At 31.9% G+C, this 24,545-nt stretch overlaps 2 protein-coding genes across 2 annotated transcripts; both read right to left on the bottom strand.

Annotated features, from left to right (window-relative positions):
* Positions 1-6,745: 6,745 nt before the first annotated feature.
* On the bottom strand, positions 6,746-7,622 carry LOC131859619 (uncharacterized). Its single transcript, XM_059213580.1, has 2 exons — positions 7,413-7,622; positions 6,746-7,330 (listed from the first exon to the last, which is right to left on the bottom strand). Exons 1-2 carry the CDS (start codon positions 7,425-7,427, stop codon positions 6,896-6,898), a joined length of 450 nt encoding a protein of 149 aa, XP_059069563.1. The 5' UTR covers positions 7,428-7,622; the 3' UTR covers positions 6,746-6,895.
* A 6,357-nt stretch (positions 7,623-13,979) lies between these two features.
* Positions 13,980-14,635, bottom strand: LOC131858921 (protein TAPETUM DETERMINANT 1-like). Its single transcript, XM_059212407.1, has 3 exons — positions 14,581-14,635; positions 14,392-14,478; positions 13,980-14,314 (listed from the first exon to the last, which is right to left on the bottom strand). Exons 1-3 carry the CDS (start codon positions 14,633-14,635, stop codon positions 13,980-13,982), a joined length of 477 nt encoding a protein of 158 aa, XP_059068390.1.
* Positions 14,636-24,545: the final 9,910 nt, after the last annotated feature.

Raw genomic sequence — 24,545 nt, 5'->3', positions numbered from 1 at the left:
ATTAGGCATTCATCCATCCAGGATGAGCATCTAACCATACAGGTTAGGCACTTCTCCATACGGGACATAAGATTTGATCTATCCAATACGGGATAGGCATCTACCCATACAAGGTAGGCATCTATCCAAATCAGGATAGGTATCTACCCATGCGGGGTAGGTATCTATCCAATTAGGATAGGAGGTGCTCTGGCCAGAGACTTAGACTCATCGGGACCATTCGGGTCCTGAGCCACTCGCTAAGTACTACACTCTTCTAACAGAAGTGCACTGAGGTTGTCATCCTTAGGAGTAATTGAATAACATAATACAAGCTTGAATTCCACCTTGAAATTTGGCTTAAAGCCTTGGGAAGTCAAGTGAATCCATACGAGATTCCTTCCGAGTATGCACTGAATTACCTTTTTCCAATTTTAATTATCTTATCTTTCAAAATAGGATTCTTACTCAATATTTCCCACAAATGCCTGAGTACAAGGGACAACTCCATCCCAAGATTACCTACATACCCGCTTTGGCACGGGATCAAGGCGTAAAGTATGTAGTTCTATTTTCTACTCTGTGGTTTGGTGTAAACTGATTAGTGGGTACGCAACCCTTTCTAGGGTCAATGTCCCAGACTACCCATGATGGTAGCACTTACACAAAGGCTCAAGATGGCCTATTGTTTGTGCCCTAACAACTACATCCTAACACCTATCATGAGCGTCACCCTTGACCAAATTGTCAATCACCAATATCTCTTCAAGATTGAAATCAATTTCATAAAAGCATTTTACTTAACCAACCCTAAAGGGGTTTAATATGGTTTATCTCAATGGATGTAAAATCATTTAAAAATTATCTTATTAGATTATCAGTCCAAGAGGGATTACCCACCCCTTGGATTTTAACTTCCAAGTGTCCCTTATTACTCCCCGATGATTTATAGGGACAATGCCATAGACGTCGTTGATGTAGCTTTATTAGGCATTAAGTGCAGTAGTTCAGTACGATGGCATTACTCGTAAGCATGACCGAGAGGCACTGTATATACCGAATGCTACTAGGTTTTGGTTTCCATCTTCCTTTATTTAGTTTTCTAACTAAGAGCTATGAAAACATCATACTTGAAAACAATTACTAATTGAACGTGTATAATTTAATAATTGAAATAACTACTTGATGAATTACATGGAATAAAAAAAACCATTACTAAAATTATTAATTATTCAAACTTGAAATATAACTTGCATAATAATGACAATTAGGAAATTTGGATGAAGATGAAGAAAATGTAACTTTGTCATTAATAAATGCAATTAAGTAATTCGTATGAAGCAAGGATAGAGTAAGTAATATGCAAGGTTGAGGAATGCGTTGGTTTCTATCATGAGAATAATCAATTATAGGGTCACTGGACCCGAAAATAGTAATTATCTTAGACATTTGGTTGAAATCATATTAATATGAATTAATTGCCAAAAAGCTAACTAGGTGCCCCAATGGATCTTAAATGAATTGAACAACTTTAATTATATAATATACAAATATAAAGTTTACTTAAGATAAATTAATTATGAATATACTACACATTAATCCTTGATATTTATAAATTTTTCTAAGTTAAATTTAATAACTTAAAAATTTATTCTAAGAAAAGAATGTAACAATTCTTAAATGGAATATATATATATATATATATATATATGTATATATATACATATATATATATATATATATGGTTACATTCCCAGATTAATAAATTGCATAAAAGAAGAGTATATAAATAGATATGTGTATAAGAAAAATACTAATGTAAGAGTGAAAATAATAATTTAATCATAGGGACGAAATTACAATAGAGAATAGTTTGAAATGAACAGAGAAATAATTTTCTCTAGCGATACATAGATAACAGGTTTATGATGAGAAATACAAAACTTTTCAAGAAGATTTAATATTCACACAAAGGGAATTATATTCTATTTTTCAACTAATATTCACAAAGAGAGATTTATTTCCAGCATTCACAAGGAAAGAATTTATTTCCAGCATTCACAGGGAAAGAATTTATTTCTAGCATTCACAAGGAAATAATTTATTTCCAGCATTCATAGGGAAAGAATTTATTTCCAGCATTCACAGGGAAATAATTTATTTCTAGCATTCACAGGGATGAATAACACAGAGGTTTATTCACAGGGAAATATATTCTTCAAATTTCAACTATTATTCACAGAGAGAATATATATCTAGATATATATGTAAAAATAATAATAATTGAGTAATCAAATGAGAATAAAGATTTATTTACAGGGATGAATAGCACAGAGGATTATTCACAGGGAAATATATTCTTTAAATTTCAACTAATATTCACAGGGAGATTTTCTTTCAGATTTTCATTCGAAGAGCCAGAGAAATGAATTTGAGGGAATAAATATTAAGATTCATATCATTTAATCACACAGGGAAGATTTTTAATCTCGGAAAAAGAATTTTAAATAAGGGGAAATATGATTTTCAAATAGATCTAAAATCTTTGGAAAAGCAAAAAGAAAGATCATATGCATATTTTCTAAATAAAATAAATAGTAGAGCTGCATTTTATTCCTAAATAAGAAGAAGAGATTTATTTATTCATTCACAGAGAGAGAGACAGATTTATTTATTTTTATATTCAATATCATCTCTAGTTTTCAAGAGAAAGCATAAAAGCAAAAATCTGATTTTCTACCTTTTAAATAGATTAAATAAAATATGCAAGGGAAATCTGCATTTATATTTTAAAAGAGAAAGAATTATATCACTGCATTTCTTTAAAGAAAACAAAATAGATTTTCTTCCTATCTAGCAATTAAAAAAAATGGTTCTTTCAGAAAACTATATTCAACTAAAGAATCTAGAAACTATATATATTTTTTTGATAAATACAAATTCCTCATATGACAAAAGGAGAGAACCCGGTTTATTGAAGCTTGATGTTGAATCCTCTAGCTATCCTTTGATCCTTCCTTGCAACTTGAGAGAGATCCTTCAAACAACCACTTAAAAATCCTGCATCAAAAATGAGACTACCAAAGAAGATCCTACTACTAAAACTTGGGAAATTTCCTTCAAAACATAATCGACTCCCTTCTTTGAAACTTGCTTACAATTTTATAAGAAAAATCCCTCCATTCCACTATCTAGAGAATTTAATTAAAAAAGAGATTCTTTTCCAATATTGGACTCATGCAAATTGATTAAAAACTTAGTGGGGGAGTTACATGCAAGGTGGTGGAGATTCCTCTAGAAGCTTCCATTTCCTCCTAGAACATGTGCCATAATTGGGACTGGAAAATAAATAAATAAAAATAATGCCTTTTGAATTATATTCTCCAAGTGTGTGTTTGTGTGTGTTCATTTTATTCTTTGGTATTTATTCAATCATTTAAATAGCTTAACCAAAAATATAATAGAATTGTATTTAAATCAAAAAGTGATAAAAGAGGGTTGTGACATAAATAAGCGGATAGTGGGTTATAGAGGAATGGTACTCTGATGAACCTCATGATGGTAGCGATCAGAAGCCAGGAGAGATACTGAAAGTGGGTAGAGAAAGAAATTGATATCCTCAAAGTGGGGGTTAAGGAGATAATAGATATCTTCATAGCTTCACCAGAGCCTACAAAATCTAAGAAGCTCATGATTATGACCCAGAACCTCTCCCAAGATGTCAAGGTTATGAAATGCAACCATGAACAAAGAATTGAAAAGGTGGAACAGTCTATGGCAGAGATAAAGAAAAACCTCAAGAACCTAATCGACATAAGCAAGGAGGCCATGAATAATAGTATGGAGGGGTTCAAAAAGATCAATGTCATGGTTGCGGAGTACTGATCCATTCACAGTGATCCTGAGAAAGATCTTGGAGGGGAAGACATTGATGCTGGCGGCAACAAAACGACAAGCCCTAGTTCCAAGACTAGAAGCAGGAGCAGAAATAAGGGCACCTCCAGATTCATTATGGAAGAATTAGAGGAAATAAAAAAGATTACCATCTAGAAGAACAAGGAGCTAGTGCACTCTCTTATTTGAGTGCTTTTGTTTTGTTGTCTGTGTCTCTTTTGATTTCGTGTTTGTTCTGGGGTGCTCCCCTATTTTGTTGTTGGTTTTTGTTTGTTTGGCTGATGGCCGAATTTTGTAAAACTTTTGGTTTCGGGTCCATGTAAAACCCATTTATCTTTATCAAAAATAATAAGTCAGCTCAATCCGATCACAAATCCATATACAAACTTTAAAAAATTGTTAATATGCTTCACACATGTCGGCTCGACCACCTCAAACTCAAAACCAATCACCGAAATCATTCTGAAGATTTTGCATAACACACTTCATCAAAATAACTAAAATAACTCTATCTTCCTACAATACCAAATACCAGATCTTCAATTTGGCACAAGAATCAACACCAAAGACTAAGAATTGCAAATTAAACTATCTCAAACATCCAATCAACTATATCTTCCATTGCAACCAAAACTATGCAACCAAAATTGAGTTTTGCTCAATGTACCCATTCTCTGTATTACACCTTCTAGACTTAAGAAAAATAGATACCAAACTTTTGGTAGAACAATTCTGCTATACTGAATGTGATTTCTGATCAGAGTTGCCATCAATGACAACCCAAAAACTTTCCTTAAGCACTTAACTCAACTGGTACAATGTATCTTGCCAACATTTATATGCTAATACATTTGAGTTCTGACATGGTTAATACCATGTGATGGCTTATGCTAATAAAAAATATCACATGATGTGTTCAACCAAAATTATATTCTCACCTAAACATGATTAGTGACCATAATGTGTATATTTTTATAAAGAAAAATAATATTTTGAAACATGTGAATGATAGTGTTTTAATTTGTGTTTTATAAGACAATACAAAATACCAAAATGTGTGATATAAATTTTATGTTTAAATTAAGAGAGGAAGCTTAGTGAAACTTAAACTAACTGTATACGTAGAACTAAAAACAAAATTTACAAGTATATGTCATAGGTTGTCTATAAATATCTATGATAGAGAAAATATCAACATACTTTCATTACCAATGGTTATTACCATACAAAGGTTTTAAAATTTTGATTTCTCTTTGGCATATCAATCAAAACTAATTAGATCAAAATTATGCTATAGTAATGGTCCTTGTTGGCAATAACCAATAATTTTATACTCTATAAATAGAATAATATAATGTATAATATTGTCCAAGGGGTTGAGCTTAACTGGTTAAAACACTGGGTTCTCATTGTGAAGACCCAAGTTCAACTCCCAATAGGGACATCTAAAATGAATCCTAAGTTGTGACTCCTGTGGAGACCCAAGTTCAACTCCCAATAGGGACATCTAAAATGAATCCTAAGTTGTGACTCTTGGCCTTCCATAAAAATGGGGAAGGTCTGGGGTCAATCTAATCAAACATAATAATAATAATAATAATAATAATAATAATAATAATATTGCGGCATTAGTAGTAATATACAAAGTCACAACTAAGTGACTTTGTATATTACTACTAAGTGTGACAACTTTTGAATCTTATAAATAAACAATAAAGAACTTTAAAATAAATCTTCAAAATCTCATATGTATAAAGAACTTTAAATAAATCTTCCATAGAATTTGAAATTAAGTTAAGTGGGCATGTCAAGCACATAATGATGGGCCCAAAATAATGCAAATTAACTTCAATTTAGCATTGTCAATTTCCTCTATAACTATAAATAACTCAATATGTCCATATGCTTTGTTTTTGCCTTTAAATATAGACTCTTGATCAAGCAATATTTCCTATTAATTTCAATTCAAATTCAAACCTTTCATTCTTAAATCTTCAAACTGGTGACTTTATTTGAATAAGTTATTAAAATATTATGGTCATATGCTAGCACACTAAGATTATGTCATGGGTCATAGATAGTATGAGGTGATGACTTATGCTAATAAGAAAAGCTCATGATGTGTTCAACCTAAATTATATTCTCACATAAGCATATAATCATACAAATAGTCTAGAAAATGTGTGGATGACATGATTAGGGACCATAATGTGTATAGTAGATAAATGAAAAAAAAGAATATAGAACATGTGAATGTACATGTTTATATTAGTCTTGTATAAAACAAGAAAATGTGATAAATTTTATCTTTAAATTAAAAAAGGGAGCTAAAAAAAACCTAAACTATTCTTAGAGTTAAAACAACAAACAAAATTAACTCTTAAAAATAATAAAATGGAAGATAAACAAGTGCAACGTGAGACATTACTTTACAAAGAGAAATTCTAAATAATCTCTCTTCCACGTCATGCTTAATAGTAACCAGTACTAATGTAAAAGGAAGAATTTTTTATGAGAAATGTTAGTCTGCTTAAACCAATTCAACTATCAATCATCTCAGTTAAAGTATTAGTACAAAAACTAATCAACAGAAATACATGACATTAATTACATCATAAATAAGTTGAATTATTTTTCTATTACAAGGAAGGCAATGGCTATCCAGTTTTTAAAATACACCAATACATTGGTTAATATACAAATATACCACGAAGAGTAATGAAGTACAGATTCAGAGAGCTAAAATACATTTATCTACTTGTACAAATTTGTTTTAAAATAAAGCTCATTCACTTGTCTATATTGAAATATCAAATTGATTTTACTGTCACTCAAATATCTGATTACAAGTAACAAAGTCTATCCCATAAAAACAGGAAAAGCTAAGTATATGTATTATAAACATAAAGCGATATTGCCTCGTCCTGATACTAAGCACATTGACATGATAAAAACTAACCAAAACCCATTAGTGCCATTTCTGCCTTGCCCTATATATCTACTGAAAAAGGGAATCCATTATCTACTGTAAAACAGAATGGGTTAAAATGTTTTTCATCCTGTTCACAGAAAAAGCTGTTTTCATAGAGTCTTGACAAATTCTGAGTACTCTACAGGCCTCCAAGTCAGCGAGACCATATTTCAAACTGATAATATACGATGATGGCTGCACAGTGTAAAAAACTGCAAGTAAAGCCGACAAGCAAAATATCGCTGAATTGAAAAAGAAACGGAAAAAGGTACGATCCGCTCCCCGAGTCCTAGTAATCACAAGTACTAATGCCACAATAAAAGATGCAACAATAGCACCCACTACAAATAGATTGAAAAAAAGGCCATTAGCTTTGATGGTGGTGATTATGCTACGGAATCCAAGACATACGCAAAAAGCCGTCCATGAAATGCAAATGCCGGCCATCACAGGGTCTGTTTCCTCAAGTTGTCCATCAGATTTTGCCTGCAAATCTCACCCAAAAATAGTGTTAATACTTTCATGTGTGCCCACCAAATTTAAAAAGAAATGTTCATATTTATTTTACCTCCATGGAATCCATAGGGCCGATGTTTTCTGAGTTGCCTAAATCTCTTCCTCGCCGCGTTGTCCTTTAGGATTTCTTGTAATAACCCTAAATGCAACTCTTTTGGGGTTTCTTGTATGGTGCACCTTGGAAGGCTCCTGAGGCTAAAATATTATGAACGAGTGAAAAAGATGATACGATTCGGACAGAAGTTATGACCTGAAGCCTAAATTGTTTGATTTCTCACAAATGAATGCACCACATGTAGATGTCTATATGATGCACCTACATCCTAGAAGAATGTACAACTGCATTGACCATTGGAATGTTACACACCCCATGTTTTGGTAATATAATGGCTCTTCAATCTGCACAAACATCAAAAATGGATTTCAACCTCCTACATCAAAGTTTAAACTCTCATTTTAGCTCTAAAAAGTGATATCGTCAACAACAACTCACAATCTCTCTAATTTTTAGAAAACTCTACAACACTCTTTCTCTTTTCTCTTACATGGTAGCATACTAAATCTTTATTTATCACATTGATGCCATTGATTGAAGCTTTGGAGATTTCTTTTCCTTTCCTGTGCGGCAAATTTGTCTTTTAGATAGTTTTTCTTCCTTTACCAAAAGATTGGTAAAAGTGTCTTTGAAACTCTCTTTGAACATATTGCATTATCTTTAATTTGATAGTATATAGTCATTTCATTTGTATCTTTATATCTCTTTTGTCTCTTTATCTTGATTATTCATGGAGGCAGAAACACTAAAACAGGGGTTTGACTATTGGAATGGCCCTATACAACCACCCCAAAATTTCTCCTTGCACTTATGTGTCCAATTCTTCAGGGGTGACTGTCCCATGGAAGCTCTTCCAACTTTCTAGCCATCTTGGGCAATATCTCCTCCTTTTATTTTTCATTATTCCATTTATTTTAAATTAATAATACTATCATTATTTGTTATTGCATCTCATTCTACAAATTACTTTCCTTAGAATCTATGTAAGATTGTACTATCATTTTCTCATGATAGTCTATTTTCTACCTATATGAGATTGCCAACATTTTGCATTGGATAAACATTATGGATAAAGAGATAGCTAAACTATTTGGAATGTCTATGTTAACTACACTTTCTATTTTTGAAGTCCCCACAATTTATTTATATTATGCATTCATAACATAAACAAAGATGTATAACACTTCCTAAAGTAAACTTTAACTTCATAATTAATAAGATAAACTCGAAGGTTGAGATTACCTTTGGTTTATCTAAGTCCATTGTAGGAAGTTGAGCCCTTAGAGGATAGATATACTTTTATTGTAGTTAAATTGTCACACTCTTCATTTTGTTGAACCCAATGTGAACACTTCCAAGGGTAAAAATTTGTGCAAAATCAGATAGATCTATTAGTAGAAACTTTTTGTAAATTTTTCTTCTCTTTTTCCTTGTGTTTTTTGGATAGTGTATTGTGTGAGTATCTCATGAGATTCACAACATAGTCTACCACTTCTAGGAACGTAATTATAAGGATTTTGTGGAACTTAAATATCTCTAAAACTAGGCGTACTCATAGTCCTCTTAGACTAGGACCAATATTTTAAAACAATCCTAATTTTCCCAATAATGTTCCTATATTTTTAAATTTTGTATCAAACTCTCCCATTGAATCTCCTCCTCTTATATATCATGATGTGATATCAGGCCCCCGCTTTAAGCAAGTCTATTCTCTAGAGAACTTGACCTAGAATTTTAGGACTTTCTTAATCGAGATTCTCTTCTTAACACTCAAGCAGCCCCTATTATTGAGAATATGAGAGAATTACTCATCTCATATTTCAAGGTCCTTCAACTTATATGTGAGGAAAAATATTTAAATTTTTGAAATGTATTAATTAATAAGAATTGACTTTGAGTAAAAAAGTATTGATTGTATATAGAGAAAACTAATACTTAACTTGTTAGGTGTATGTATTAAATAATTTAGACATTATAGAAAATAGTAGATTTTCAAACAAAATTTGAATTATGTATTGATTCATAGATAATTGTTTATTACTTAAAACTATAGATATTATTTAATTTAATTTTATTGGGATAATTTTGAATAGATAGTAAAAAAATAGTCGGACTTTGATCAAATTATTCATCACAATATAAATCATTAACAAAATTAAAAATTAGGCAAAACAAATGATATTGGAAAAAAAAATTCAATTGTTTACTAACAAGTGAAGAATTTATTATTACGCAATACTATAAACAATGTTGCATTACATTTCTTGTATTTTCCTTGCTGTAAGTGTTCATCATGAAACAACTCTTTGAAGAATTTACTAAATACAACAATATTATGAAAATTAGCATGATACTTTTAGACAGTTTCTTCAAAAGTTGTGATGTCAGCACATTGTATCCAATGAGAATGAGAGCCTATTAGTTTTAGCTATTGAACCTGTTTGTTGCACTGATTTAGTAGAAAGAAGTGGGCTCATGACAAAGTCTTAAGACTTAGCATCATTCAAGTCATTTGACTTAACTAAAACATTTTGAAGTTGTGGCCTTGATATGGACTTTTTTGTATTGGTGCTATCAATCTCTATTATTTTCTATTTCATTCTCCTCATTTCCTTAGAATGAAATATAGATAAATTATGTGTACTACTATGACAAACCAAGGTAACTGAAAGTGATTTAAAAAATTTGTTAGGATTTGTAAGCATGGTGTGATTGGTTGCTACAACTTTTTTGTGATTGATTTATTTTATTATAATGAGATCTTGTTTTATAGAAAAAAAATTAGTTTCTTTTAATTTATTCTATAAAAAATGCAACAGACCTCAGTTTGAATCATGTATAGTTTTTTTAGTTACAAACATTCTTCAATGCATTATATGAGTAGCCTTTCGACATAATTATCATAATAATAGATATAAAAGAAACTTATTTTTCACAAACACTCTTCAATGCATTATGTGAGTAGCAATTAGACATAATTATCATAATAATTTAGATATAAAAGCAACTTATTTTTAAAAACTTATATTTAATTGTAATCAGACAAAAATATCGCAACCCCAAAATGCATAAGAACCAAGAAAAAAAAATCTCCCGAGCATAAGAACCAAGAAAAAACTATCTATTGAAAATAAATTTTAAAAAGAGAAGTATGATTTCTTTCAAATATAAGAAAGTAAAAAATAATTTCAAATATTTAATCAAAATTTGATGATTTTTTCTTGATGTTTAAAAAAATACTTAAAAAATAATCTACAAAGAAAACAAGGCATTTCTTGTTTTTAGAAGCAAGATGATTAAAAAAAAACTTAGAAGACAATATACAAAGAAAGCAATGCATGGACTATTTTTAAAATCAATTTCATAAAAGAAGATAATTAGGAAAATAAAATAAAAAACACTTTAAAACAATCTTAAAAAAAACAACTCATGAACTATTTTTTGAACAAACAGATCAACATGCTAATTATACTTTATATTGCATGAAAAAAAAAAACTAAATCAAAGGCTTATCATCTAATCTAATCTAATCTTCATTGTAGAAACTAAAACAAAAAAACTTATGATAAAAGAAGATGGAGAAAATAATTATAAATCTCCATTGCAAAAATGTTAAATATATCAATATATCTAGTCTCTATACTTTAAGTTAATATTGAAGGTTGACGAGTATCATAGTAAAAGCTTGCAATCCATGGGAGACATTTCATAGAAGGGACTGTCATGGGATATGTAAATTTTTGTGCATAAACGAAGGATACATAGCTTCCTGCAATTATTGTATTCCCATTGTTCACAAGACAGTAGTTGTACTTCAAACGCTATAGTTGTACTTCAAATGCTTGAATAATTTTGTATTTATCTCTATTGCAGAGGTGAACCATGCATAGGTGAGGTGTACTTGTGCTATCGAGCAACCTATGTTGCACAAATTCTCGATTTGTACACTGTATGATGGAATTCCATTTGGCATGGTGTATTTCATTCTTCAAGACTGCATTATCTCTAGCAAGTTTTTCACATTCATCTGTCTTGTCCTTTAGGTCTTGGTTATCAATACTTTGGTCTTCTTTCTCCTTGAGTTTTTCCATAAGCTCCTTTCTCTTTTCTCTGGATGTGTTCACCTTTTCCTTCAATGACTCAATGAAGTCTTCAACATCACTCATATTTATTCTCAAGCAATTTGGTTATGTTCTTGTTGTATCTAGATCTTCAAGTGCTACAGTGGTTTGCTTGTGTAAACTGAACTCCATTGATTCACTATCCTGAATCTTCCTTAAGTTACTAGGCTTCCTCTGAGGAACTAGGCTCTAATACCAATTGTTAGAATCAATAAACACTAAGAGGGGGGGTGAATCAGTGTTCTGTAATTTTTCACTTTCTTGAACTAATTCTTAAACCACTCGATGCAAATGAATAAAAGTAAAGTACAAAAACTCAATGCAAACAAGCACAAATCCATAACACCAAATTTTTTACGTGGAAACCCAGAAAGGGAAAAACCATGATGGGATTGAGATCCACAATATTAAAATACTATGATCAAGAGTATATTAATATTATAAAGGGGAATGCACATGCATTCAAGCACACTTCCTAGAGCTCATTTCTCAGTTACAAGAGAGGGCTACAACCCCGAGAGGACCCACTGTCCTACAAATGTTTACAAATAATAACTTGAATGTTTGAACTGATGAATATCACACAATAAATCTCTTCCTTAAAACAATAGATATTGAAGTATACTTAAACCTTTAAATTTACCATTCATCATATCTTTTTAAATTTAATTCTAAATTTTATTTGTAATATATTTTTGAATATGTTATTTTTCCATCTTGTATATTAGTGGATAGTATTTACATTTCTAGTAACTTTAAACATATTTTATCCATCAATACTTTTGCACCACCAATCTATATCTTCTTTATACAATTTAAGACTTTGGGTGCACATTTTGTCAAATATAAATTGAAAATATTTTCTTTTTACCCATCTTCTTAGTATACATAATAAAAGGAGAGTAATATTCACCTATTATAGTTAAAGTGCATAAAGAGAAAAAAATTAAAAGAAAGATAGTTAGATGTTATAAGAGAACGATCTAATCTTAATTGTATGAGAGAAAAAAACCCTTCAATTCGGTCACTACCCTCCAAATCTAGATTCATTGTTAAGATGAATAATGTCTACCAATAATTCTTAATTTTTCAATGAGTATAGGATCACTCTTTTCTACATCTATAATCCTATCTTCAACTTATCCTGACAGCCCATTTCAAAAGCGAGATCAACTAAATATTATGTATTTTTTCATTACTCCTCTAAAACCAAAGAATATTGTTTTTATTTCAATAAATTTGCAGCAATATGGATCTCAAAAGTAGCATTATGCATTTTTTTTATCTTTTACTCTTAAAATTTCAATAGGAGAAGGTTTAAAATATATTTTTGTTTCTACTAGGGTCTACTAATTTTACACTCGTAAAGTTCCTAATCATTTTATTCAAATAAGATCTCTAATGTTCTATTTTACTTCTCATTCTAAATCCTCTCAAATAAGAGGTTTAGAATATAATTAACTAAAATATAGTTATTTGTATAAATAATTTTCTTGTAAGTCCATAGATAGTCTAGTATAACAAAAAAAATACATGAGAAATGTTAAAGGATTTCTTTGAGGGTTCAAATCAAATATTCCCAATTTTATTTTAGACTATGTGACTTCTAGAAGGAAATTCTATAATCTTACCTCCTATTTTACTTAAGAGATTTGTGATCTTGGCTATAATCTTTCTTATCTACTTTTATGTAACTCAACTTAGAACCGTTAAGTCCACAATCCTCTTCATATCTTAGTTGTTCCACCTTGGATCAAAGGGGGCCCTACTTCGAAGATGTTCCATCATATATATGATCATCTATAACATCTGCTACCTTAGATTCATTGTTAAAAAATCCATCTTCTTTCTCAACATCTATATTTTTAGACTCATACATTCTTGGTTAATGCATGGAGATAATTTATCTAAACAATGGATTTATTTTATGCTATGTGATACTATTTAAAGACATTTATTAAAGTCGTTATAATAATCAATAGTAATTAAATGAAAATCATTTGAGAAAAATCAAAATGACACATTTGTATTTGATATAAAATAACTAAATAATATATATCTTAATTGATTTCATGATATTTCTAGTCATTGAACAACCTAGTTAAGATATTTATTAAAATTATGTTATTTAGAGAAGCACATAAATAATGATAATATCTTAAAGACAATCTACAAAGAAAACAAAGCATGAACTGTTTTTTGAACAAACAGATCAACATGCTAATTATAATTTATATTGCATGAAACCAAAAAGCAAAGCAAAGGCTTATCATCTCATCTAATCTAATCTCCATTGCAGAAACTAAAACATAAAACTTATGATAAAAGAAGATAGAACAGATATTTTTAAATCTCCATTGCAGAAACCTTAAATATATCTATTCTGTAAGGCAGTAAATAAGCAGTCAGGAGCAGTAGCAGTATCATAGTAAAAGCTTGCAAGTCATGGGAGACATTTCACAGAAGAGACTGTCATGGGATATTTAAAATTTTGTGCATAAACGAAGGATACAGAGCCTCCTGCAATTATTGGATTCCCATTGTTGACAAGACAGTAGTTGTACTTCAAACGCTTGAATAATTTTGGATTTATCTCTACTGCAGAGCTGAACCATCCGCAGGTGAGGTGTATTTGTGCTATCGAGCAGCCTGTGCTGCACAAATTCTCGATTTGTACACTGTATGATGGAATTCCATTTGGCATGGTGGATTCTGGGCTCTGATTCACGACTATGTCTTCTTTTGCACAACCTTGCCCTATTCTCTCTGGAATATGATCTGCAAATATATAAATCATACTCATCAAATTCCTAAAAATGAAATTGTTAATAAGGCGTTCCAAAGATTCAACTTACCCACACCCAGCAGCCGAGAGTTTTTATAGCTTGAATTCACACTGTCATTCGTCAGATTCGATCGTGAATCTTCCATTGCTAACAACCCTGCATATATTCCAGAGTTAATATGCGTTCCTAGATATACAATTGTTCTCTAACAATGTTAATATGAACTTGAAACTGCAAATTGATTTATAAAATGGATACCTGAAACACATATGAAGAGGACAAAGAAGGCACTGATCAAGTGATACATCCTCATTGTTGCTACAAACGTTTTGCAACTACATAACACCTTGCCTTGAACTGGTATAGAAATTCTGTGTAAAAATGCCTGCACCTGTTTCTTAGAAAGAAATGAAAATCTTTGTATAAAAAGTTGGGAAAAAAAAAAAAAAAAATTTTAAAAAAACTGAAAATCTTTTTTTTTATTATTCATAGCATATATGGTATCTTACATAAATTTAAAAAATTAAAAAATTAAAAAACAAATAATAAATTAGTAATATATGCAAAAATCTTAAATTTATTACATAAGTTTCTAAATTCATATTAAAAATCTTGTTAACAATTATATTCTATTTTAAAAAATTCTAAATTAATATATATTTATAATAAATATTATACAATCATTTATACTACATTTTCAATGATAATATGTTAATAATTACTAAATTACTAATAATAAATGAGAAAACAAATTTTTGAATTCATTTTTAAGACAATCTTATTAAATATATTTACAAAATTCAATTAAGTTTCTATGAAAATAGAAAATATTCTAAAAATTTATATTAAAATATTATGAATTTATATTTTTATAATAAAAAGTCTAAAATTATATATATCACATTAATTATAATATCATATAATATAGTACCTATTATAATTTTTGACAGTTTATTAATAACATCAAAGGAAGACTAATCTTTTTGTTCTAAAGAATGTCACAATCTTTCCTTCTACCATAATAGCCTCCATTATTACTACTTTCAATTATTAGTATTATGTTTGGTATTAAAATTTTGGTATTATAGAAACAAATTCGAGAACCACAATTTTCTTTAAATTTTTTTTTAAAAAATCTATTTTTAAATTGTTTTATTTTATTTTATTATGCCAAAGGCATACCCTATTTGAAGTAATTGAGTTAACTCTGAAGATCTATGGTTTACATCTTCTAAGACGATTGAACTTGTCATGACCATCGATATTGAATTCACAAATTTAAATTAATCATATTTACCTCATCACTCAACATTCTTTTTTCCTCATTGGCCAGTTCGGATTTAGAAAGATTTTATTTGTAAGAAAAGCATAGTCTTTTTTCCTCATTGAGTTAGGATTAAGAAAAAAAAAAATTGTAAGCAAAGCAGAGTATCCATTTTTAAAATAATATTATAATTTTGTGAGATTATTTTACCAAAAAATAAATAAATAAATAAAAGTTTTACTACTTGATGGGTATTGAATTAACAAATTACAAAAAATAAATAAATAAATAAAAGTTTTACTACTTGATGGATATTGAATTAACAAATTACATTCTTTTTTTCCTCATTGGCCAGTTGGGATTGAGAAAGATTTTTCTTGTAAGCAAGTATCCATTTTTAAAATAATATTATAATTTTGTGAGACATTAGTGCTCAAGAGACTTGCCACCTTCTGTTAAAAGTACTACTCTCCATATGTAGCAGGACATTTGTTTCTTTAAATATAAACCGAAAAAACTTTCAACGTCTTTCAAGCTCACCCACATCCACAACCACATCCCCAAGTTATATAGATGCTTATATGGCACGACCTACACATTTAGAAAAATTCTCACTTATTCAAGTCACTCAAAAGAGGACCTTTAAAGCATGGAAAAATGGGCAACTTTCTCTTGCTACTACCAACTATGGCATGTGCGACGCACACCTCTGCAACCAGATGAAGAAACTAATACTGGAAGTCCGCCTATTTAGGAGGACCGCATGCAAGAAGATATACCTGATGAATGGAAAATCTTATCAAGTCTATATTCAGGCCTCCCTATGCATATTGATGAAATTGACATGCTTGGTTGATGTGGAATTGACCTCAACCATGATTGGGGAGAGGATCATGTAAATCTGCAAGAAGAAATAATAGCTACTACTTTCATAGACTCAAATCGGTCAACATTTCAAGCTCCCTATGATCTCAATCAAAACACCTAACTTCACCTGTCTATTGAGCAAAAAAAAGCATATGATATAGTTGTTTCACACCTACAAGCCAGTAGTTTGCAGCCGCCAGTTAAGATAATTGTTCAAGGAACAACTAGAAATGGAAAGCATCAAGATTGCATTGATGATCACAACACCAATTGGCCAATCACCACTACTACTTCTTGCACCAACAGGTATCGCAACATTCAACATACAAGCACCAACAATTCATTCTACCTTGAGAATACCAATAAAAGAAATGACCCCCTTACAAGGACAAACGCTAGCAACACTCCAAGAGAGCATGTACTTCATTCGATACATTCTAATAGATGAAATGAGTTTCATTGGCCCAAAGCTACTACAGTAAATTAACATCAAATTGCATGAAGCATTCCCAAGCCAAAATCATATCCCATTTGGAGGATGGTCAATCATGTTATTTGATGACTTAGGGCAGCTACCACCAGTCAAAGATATCCCTATGTATGCTTCAACTTCTTATGGGAGAATATTGTGGTGTTCTTTCACAACAGTTATAACTTTGAACAAAATATTTCATCAAATTGGAGACGATCCAGCACAAATTAGTTTACCTATCCTTCTCTCAAATTTATGAAATGCGGAGCCTACAATTGCAAATTGGCAACCTCTAATGTCACGATCAAGCTACTCACTCACAACTGAAGAGAAATCTCATTGCTCATCCTCCATAATTCTATTTTCAACGAATGAAATGGTGTGTTCACATAATAAACGTATGTTGTTATCTTTAGCAATGCCAGTAGCATTATCCTTAGCAGAGAAACTTAGGGGATCAACATGGTCAAATCCAGAAGAAGAACAACTATACATAAATCATAGGGGCTCACACTCCAACGAGCAACAATCAACATCAACAACATTGATCATCAAGGATTGACATTCACAACTATCTCAAGAGTTCGTGAACTCGCAAGCCTCTGCATACATGCCACCTTCACATTCGAAAGATATTCACACATGCAAACCAACCCATATGTTGCTCGTCGAAAACAAGAGGAGAAGTGATTGCTAGAATTATCAAATACTAGTTCTACAAACACAAGTTAAAAGATCTCCAGGTTTGTTCACTCAAGCACTTGTTTCTGTAACTTTAAAATGTATACATTAAAACCATACTTTTTAAACTTGCAAACTATTCAACAAACACTTCCTTTTGTTTCAATTATTAAATCTAAAAATATTTGATAATTAATGTTAAACAAACAAGCAAGTAACAAAAGTTCTACAATATTCAAATTCAAATTATCTCTTTTCCATACTCTACAGGTACAAATTCTACAAAATCCATAATTGAACACTTATTCGTAATACTATTCTATTATTACTACAAGTGAAAAGATCTCAAGGTTTGTTCAATAAATCACTTGTTTTTGTATCTTTATAATGTATACATTAAATCTAGACTTTTTCAACTGACAAACAATTCAACAAATAGTTCCTTTAAAAATATATTAATTACTAAATCTACAAATATTCAATAATCAATGTTAAACAATCAAGCTTGTAACAAAAGTTATACAATTTTTTACTTTCTAAAACTAATTTGTACAAAAAAAGGAACATTACTTGTTAATTGCATATATTGTTCAAGGTCCAAAACTAACTTAAATATAATATCAAAGATATCCTCGGTGTACCCATTGCACACTAAGGTGTGATTGCTAGTTTATAATATTGTAAATAAAGTGATTTTTCTTTATAAATTTTTTTATTTTTTAAAATATAGATAATAAAATCAATTAACTATATAATAAAGATTTACTTTCCATTATTTAAATTAAAAAATAAAAAATAAACTATTATGTATTCTTTATAATTATAATTTTATACAATTTTTTCCACACTAAATGAACAAATTCTACCCTCCTCCTTAACCGCCTGTAGTTTCTTTTCGACCATAAACCTTTTGCAGCCCTTAAAAACCACATTCCGCCATTTCTCCACTAGCTTGCTGAAATTAGGATGATAATACCAAAAAATCTCCATCTTGAAGGGGATACCATGAGGCTTGTTTGGATGAATTAAGGAAAGAAAAATTGGTTTATGATCAGACCCCCCAAATTGCAAAACTTTGGAACTAAAACTACCCAGTTCTAGTAACCAGTCAGAATTAATTTAAGAAACGATCCAGTCTACATTGAATGAAGTCCTCATTCAACCACTTGTTACTCCAAGTGAACCACCCAGTTTTAGGCCTGATATCAGCCAAGGCAAGGTCGTCACAATACTAACTAAAGTTGATTGAACCATTAGACCCCTATAACTTACCACCAAGATTGTCCTTAGGAGCAAGAATAACATTGAAATCACCTCCCATAATCTAATTGTCCCAAGGGAAGGAAAGCTTAAAGGAACGAAGGTAGTCCCAGACCAAGACCTGGTCAGCCTCTTTGTTAAGTCCATAGATATTAGAAATCAAGAAGCTACACCCACTTCTTGACTCCAAGCAACGAACAAAGAGACAAAATTCTTGGCCTCCACCATAGAACGACGAATGCTCAATCTATTCTAGAGAATAGAAATTCTCCCCAGCAGAGCCCAAATCACTATGAGAAACACCATCCCCATTCCTCCACAATCTAGCCATCATCTCCTTGAATTTGATTTCTTTGACTTTGGTTTCTTGAATCAAAACAATGTCAAGAGCTTCTTTTTCAATAAGTGATGCTTCTCAGGGTTGTTAAGCCCTCTAATATTCCAACTGAGAACTATCATTGATTACTTGGTGAATGGAGGTGCTCGCCTCCCTGAGAAATAAGTTTTTTCATGGGCATCTGAGACCCATTTTCCAAGTCCCTTAAAGCCTTCGACTTGGCTTTATGGGCATTTGTTTTCCTACCCTTTGGATTACCACCAGCATCGACTGAGATAGCAGCCTTGGAACCAAATTTCTTGGATCTTTTGGTGACTCTACTCCATCCATTCTCCTTTTCTTCAAGCCTATTAGCCTCCCCAAAGTAACAAGGGCTCCATGGAGGGATAAGCGCATAAATTGGTTGGTTTTTGGTTTTGTGCTTCCTTGTACTAGCGCAAAAATTTTCATTTTTTCTTCTATTTCATCCCCTGTCCCGTCTCCCTCCTCTCACAACAACAATTCAAGCTTCCTTGATGAGAACGAGAAGCTAAAGAAAGACAACCTGACTCTCTTCTCTGACCTTTCAGAAATGACATAGCAATGCAACGACCTTCTCATGTTCCTATCAAAGTTTGAAATCTAAGCCCCTGTAATGTTAAAGATAGTGCCTTCATGTGTAGGTTGTACTTTGACCATCTTTTGTCATCGTTGATTCAACACGGTCATAGTATTTTATTTTGACTCTCTACGTATTGAAGGCTTGTAACAATATTTTTTAAGGGCTCATTTCTTGTTTGTAGACATTTCCTATGACTGGTTATTTTCTCAGATTTCATTGTGTTTCAACAACCCTTCGACTCTCCAACAAGATATGTTGGCTTTCATTTATGCCTTATTTTTCCTCTCAACACAGTTCTCATTTAGCCTTATTACATGGCTTAGTCACTATAGATGGTCATTTAATACCCTTCTGGTAAAGCTTCCTTGCTCATGTTGTTCTTTGTGACCAAATATATATTCAAAAGACATACAGTGCTATCACTACTCTTTATGTTTACTTTGTTGATGATATATATGCTCACATAATTAATCTTCTCTTTAAATTATCCCTGTTACACTCGTTGACTGTATTTTTATATCTCTATCTTTAGGGACCAAATTGGATACTTTTGGACTACAATTTGCGTCTTCAAGATCTTTTTGAAGGCTGCCATCCCATGGCTTTAGTAGATGCAAACATGATAATATATGTATTGTGTCTACTCTATTTGACTGCCACAATATCACATGGTATACTTTGCTTTTAGCTACTATTCTATCTACTATGTGATGGGATTCTGACTTCCTGAATTCTTTTTGACTATGAATGAGACATGTTTGAAATACCAAAGCATTTACCCTCCATGATAGTGATTTGATTATTGTCTTTACTGTGATGATCACTAGTTTTGTGTGCTTCTTGAGGCTTTGCCAGATAAAGCAATGCCATTATTTCCCCCAAAACCTTCATGACTAATCACTTATCTGTAGAAAAAGAGTAAGCTAAAAAATTTAGGCCTATAACTACTACTTATGTCTATGATTTGTTGCATAAGCTCATCTTGACCAGTCAACACCAATCTTTGTTCTGCAAATACAAGTTAATCAAATCATCACTTTTATGTACAACAGATGTAACTAAACATCATTTTTTGTTTAACATAAAATTACATGTCAACCAATAAAACAAATAACACATTTGTTTTACACCTTGGATCTATCAGATATTAGTTATGTTATAGTGTAGAGGAATAACTTTACTCAAATAGGGTAAGGATGTCCATGAAAGAAAATGTGACTAACATTGTGTGTTATGTGCCTTCGTAGTTTCGCAGCCTATGTGGCCAACACCTTCTTGGCCACGACTATTCTCGCTCCAAAACGAACCTTTCGTACAACGTGATAGCGACATGTTAGTCAATCACGACCATTTATTGCAAAATCGATGATTTAAAATGCACGACTAACACGCGTGTTAGTCAATCTGTACTGTCATTTTGGAGCCAGAATAGATGCGTCCTTCTTGGCTTCTTTAGCCACACAATACGGCGAATGCAAATAACATTGCGTGTTATGCTCCTTTGCAGTTTCATGGGCTGCGTAGCCAACACCTTCTTTAGTCGTGTGATACGACGAATGAGACTAACATTGCGTGTTATGCGCCTTTGTAGTTTCACGACCTGCGTGGCCAACACCTTCTTTAACCACGCGATACGGCGAATGCGACTAACATTGTGTGTTGATTTCGGTGGTCATAGCTCTGTGTAATGTGCTGGGTCTAAATGGTGTATTCACTGTCCTTGACGATTGGCCTTAATCTTAAACTTTTTGATATTGGCATATGATTGTTATTGTTCTTTTTAGTAGTAGACTTCTAATGCTTTGTAAGGTCACTTCCCTCTGATGGAGCACTCACTCTCCATTTATCCTTGGTCAAAATCTAACCATTATTATCCTTATTCTTATTGATCTAATAGCCTCTTAGTATGGGATTTTTATCCTGGTAAAAACTCACTATACCGGTTAAAACCATTTTCCGGATACCGTCTTCTTTGTCGAGCATGTTTTCTCGATGCGGTGGAAAGGGGAGGGCAAGCTATTGTATTTATATCTCTCTCTCTCTCTCTCTCTCTCTCTCTCTCTTGTATATCTCATTTTTGCCTCCTCAACCTCTATCTTCCCATCTCCCCCTCTCACACTCTAGCTATATCTCATTATCATAACTCTATATTATACTCTTCATTTCTCCTACACTCCCTATATATCCCTCCATACCTCTTTATATATATCACTTCATATATGTTTACCTTCCTATCTATCCATCTTCCCATCTCTCATTTTCTCCTTCTTTATATCTATCCATCTCTCCCTCTTCCTCTCCCTATCTCCTTATCACTCCCTCATTCTACATTTCTCTAATTCTTCTCTATCCACTCTCTACTTCTATCCATCTATCTTACTCTCTCTCACACACACACTCCATGCTTCACACACCCTATCTTAATATCCACATCTCTCCCATCTCCATCTCGCTCTCCTTATGTCTCTATTACTTGTTTCTATCACCTCATCTCTCTATTATTCTTACCCCCTCTCCTCATACCCTTTCTATCCATATCTCTACATCTCTACATCTCTTACTCAATCCATCTCACCCTCTATCTATCCTACATTATATATCTCTCTCTATTTATCTATCCCTTTATCTCCTCTCCTTCTATGCATGTCTTCCTCTACCTTTATCCCCTTAACTATATATCTCTCTCGATATATCTCTCCATAACTTTCTATCTCTTTATATCACCCTCTATCTATAGCTCTCCCACCCCCTCTCTCCCCCTCTTCTCTCTCACTTTTTATCACTACCTTTATCTCCTCCCTCTCTATCTTTCCCCATCTCTTACACCCTCCCTATCTTCCTATATATCTCTCTATCTACACACCTCTCCCAAGTTATATTACCATATATCTCTATCTACCTCTCTTCCTCTTCCTATTTATCTCTCTCCCTCTCTCTATCCTAATTATTTCTCTCTCCCTCTCCCCAATCTATTTTTATCTCTCCACTTCTTTATGTCTCTCTCTCTCTCTCTCTCTCTCTCTCTCTCTCTCTCTCTCTCTCTCTCTCTCTCTCTCTCTCTCTACATACCTCCCTCTCTTCTCCATATTTCTTTCTTTCTCGATTTCCACCTTCACCTCTATTTTTATCTTGACCTCTATCTCTATCTCCTTACTATATACCTTCCTATAGCTATTTTTATCTACATTCTTCTATCCCTCTCACATTCTCTTACTCTCAATATATTTGTCTTTTCCATCTACGTCCCTCTCTATCTCCATCTCCATCTCCATCTCATTCACTATATCTATACCCTTATATCTCCTCGCATCTATCTCTCTATATATCACTTCCTATATCTATCATTATCTACATTATTCTCTCCCTCTCAATATATTTATCTCTTTCATCTCCATCTCTAAAACTATCTCTATCACCCTTTCTATCTCTATCCCTTATTTCTATCTCCTTACCTCCCCCCTTTCTCATGCTCTTTGCTAGACCAACTCTCTCTCATTGAACTTCCACACCTATTTGGCGTACTCATTGCACACCAAGGTATGAATTCTAGTTAAATAGATGTAAACAAATATCAAATAAATAACCTAGATTCCTATAAATTAAAAAAATTTATAAGAAAAAAAACATTAACTTCAACTTGATTGACAAGGAACTATTTTGAGAATGTAAAAGAAATTATAAGGAAATTAAGATAAGATTTAGTTCATTATGAAAAAATGATACAAATAACTTCAATCATATTAAAATGTGGAAGGGTTCTACAAACAATTTTATAGTGGGACTTACTATGTATCTATCATTGTACAAGATAACTATTAAGGAACATTAGTGATACATATGACCCCTTTAAATGTGTTCTATATTAAGGACCCAAGGAGTCAAAGTAAAAGAAAATTTTGTAAGCATGTGATAACATATTGTATTATAGAAAAATACAATATGATATGTAATGCCCACCAAAATACCCTAGATAAATTAAACAAAGTTACATAATAATAAAAAAAATTATAAATAAAAAAACATCACATATAACCATCTATTCATATGCATTAAACATCCATTAACACAATAAGCACATTACCACATGAACACTAAGTATAATCACCTAACTGGTCCATTTCATTTAACATCATAACATACACATAATCCTAAATGCACAACGATGAATCCAATACCATTATTTCTATTAATAAAACAATCCCAATATACAACATGATACATCATATGTTCTCTACAAGAGTCATATCCATGTCCTAAAGAATCGCCTATCATTACATGTACATCATCCTAATTACATCAAGGAGCGTAGCTCTCAACTACATAATACAATTATAACTACTACAATCTCATAATAAGTACAATACATGTGCCATAAGAACAACTACATCCATCTTCTACAATATCCATCCAAAATCTGAAGACATAGGAATCCACATCCACACATGAAGCATCCATCGAAGAATATCCCAATGGAAGAAAACATCAAACCAACCAACCATGTGGAGCCAAAGGAACCACCCCCCATGCAAGGAGATGATACAAGGTTCCAACTAACACTCTAGCCCTAGGCTGACACCTTACAACTAAAGAGACTCAACAACTAAAGAAACACAACAAGAGACAATACATAAACACAAGCCAATCACAAGGCTAATCACAAATATAGAAACTCCCAGAGGCATACCAACAATCAATGGCATAAGGAACAAGGACCAAGGACACATGTAGGAGTGAAGTGTAA

This window comes from Cryptomeria japonica, chromosome 10 (assembly GCF_030272615.1).
Source record: "Cryptomeria japonica chromosome 10, Sugi_1.0, whole genome shotgun sequence".
Lineage (NCBI taxonomy): Eukaryota > Viridiplantae > Streptophyta > Pinopsida > Cupressales > Cupressaceae > Cryptomeria > Cryptomeria japonica.
Note: the sequence above shows the minus strand (reverse complement) of the source record. Positions and strands in the feature narration are given on the sequence as shown.

What these genes read in the sequence shown, in the direction of transcription:
- LOC131858921 (XM_059212407.1), bottom strand. Translation starts at nt 14,635, where the DNA reads ATGAGGATGTATCACTTGATCAGTGCCTTCTTTGTCCTCTTCATATGT. An exon ending in CCTCTTCATATGTGTTTCAG is followed by an intron (nt 14,479 to 14,580) that starts GTATCCATTTTA and finishes GAATATATGCAG; the next exon opens with GGTTGTTAGCAATGGAAGAT. An exon ending in CTCTCGGCTGCTGGGTGTGG is followed by an intron (nt 14,315 to 14,391) that starts GTAAGTTGAATC and finishes ATATATTTGCAG; the next exon opens with ATCATATTCCAGAGAGAATA.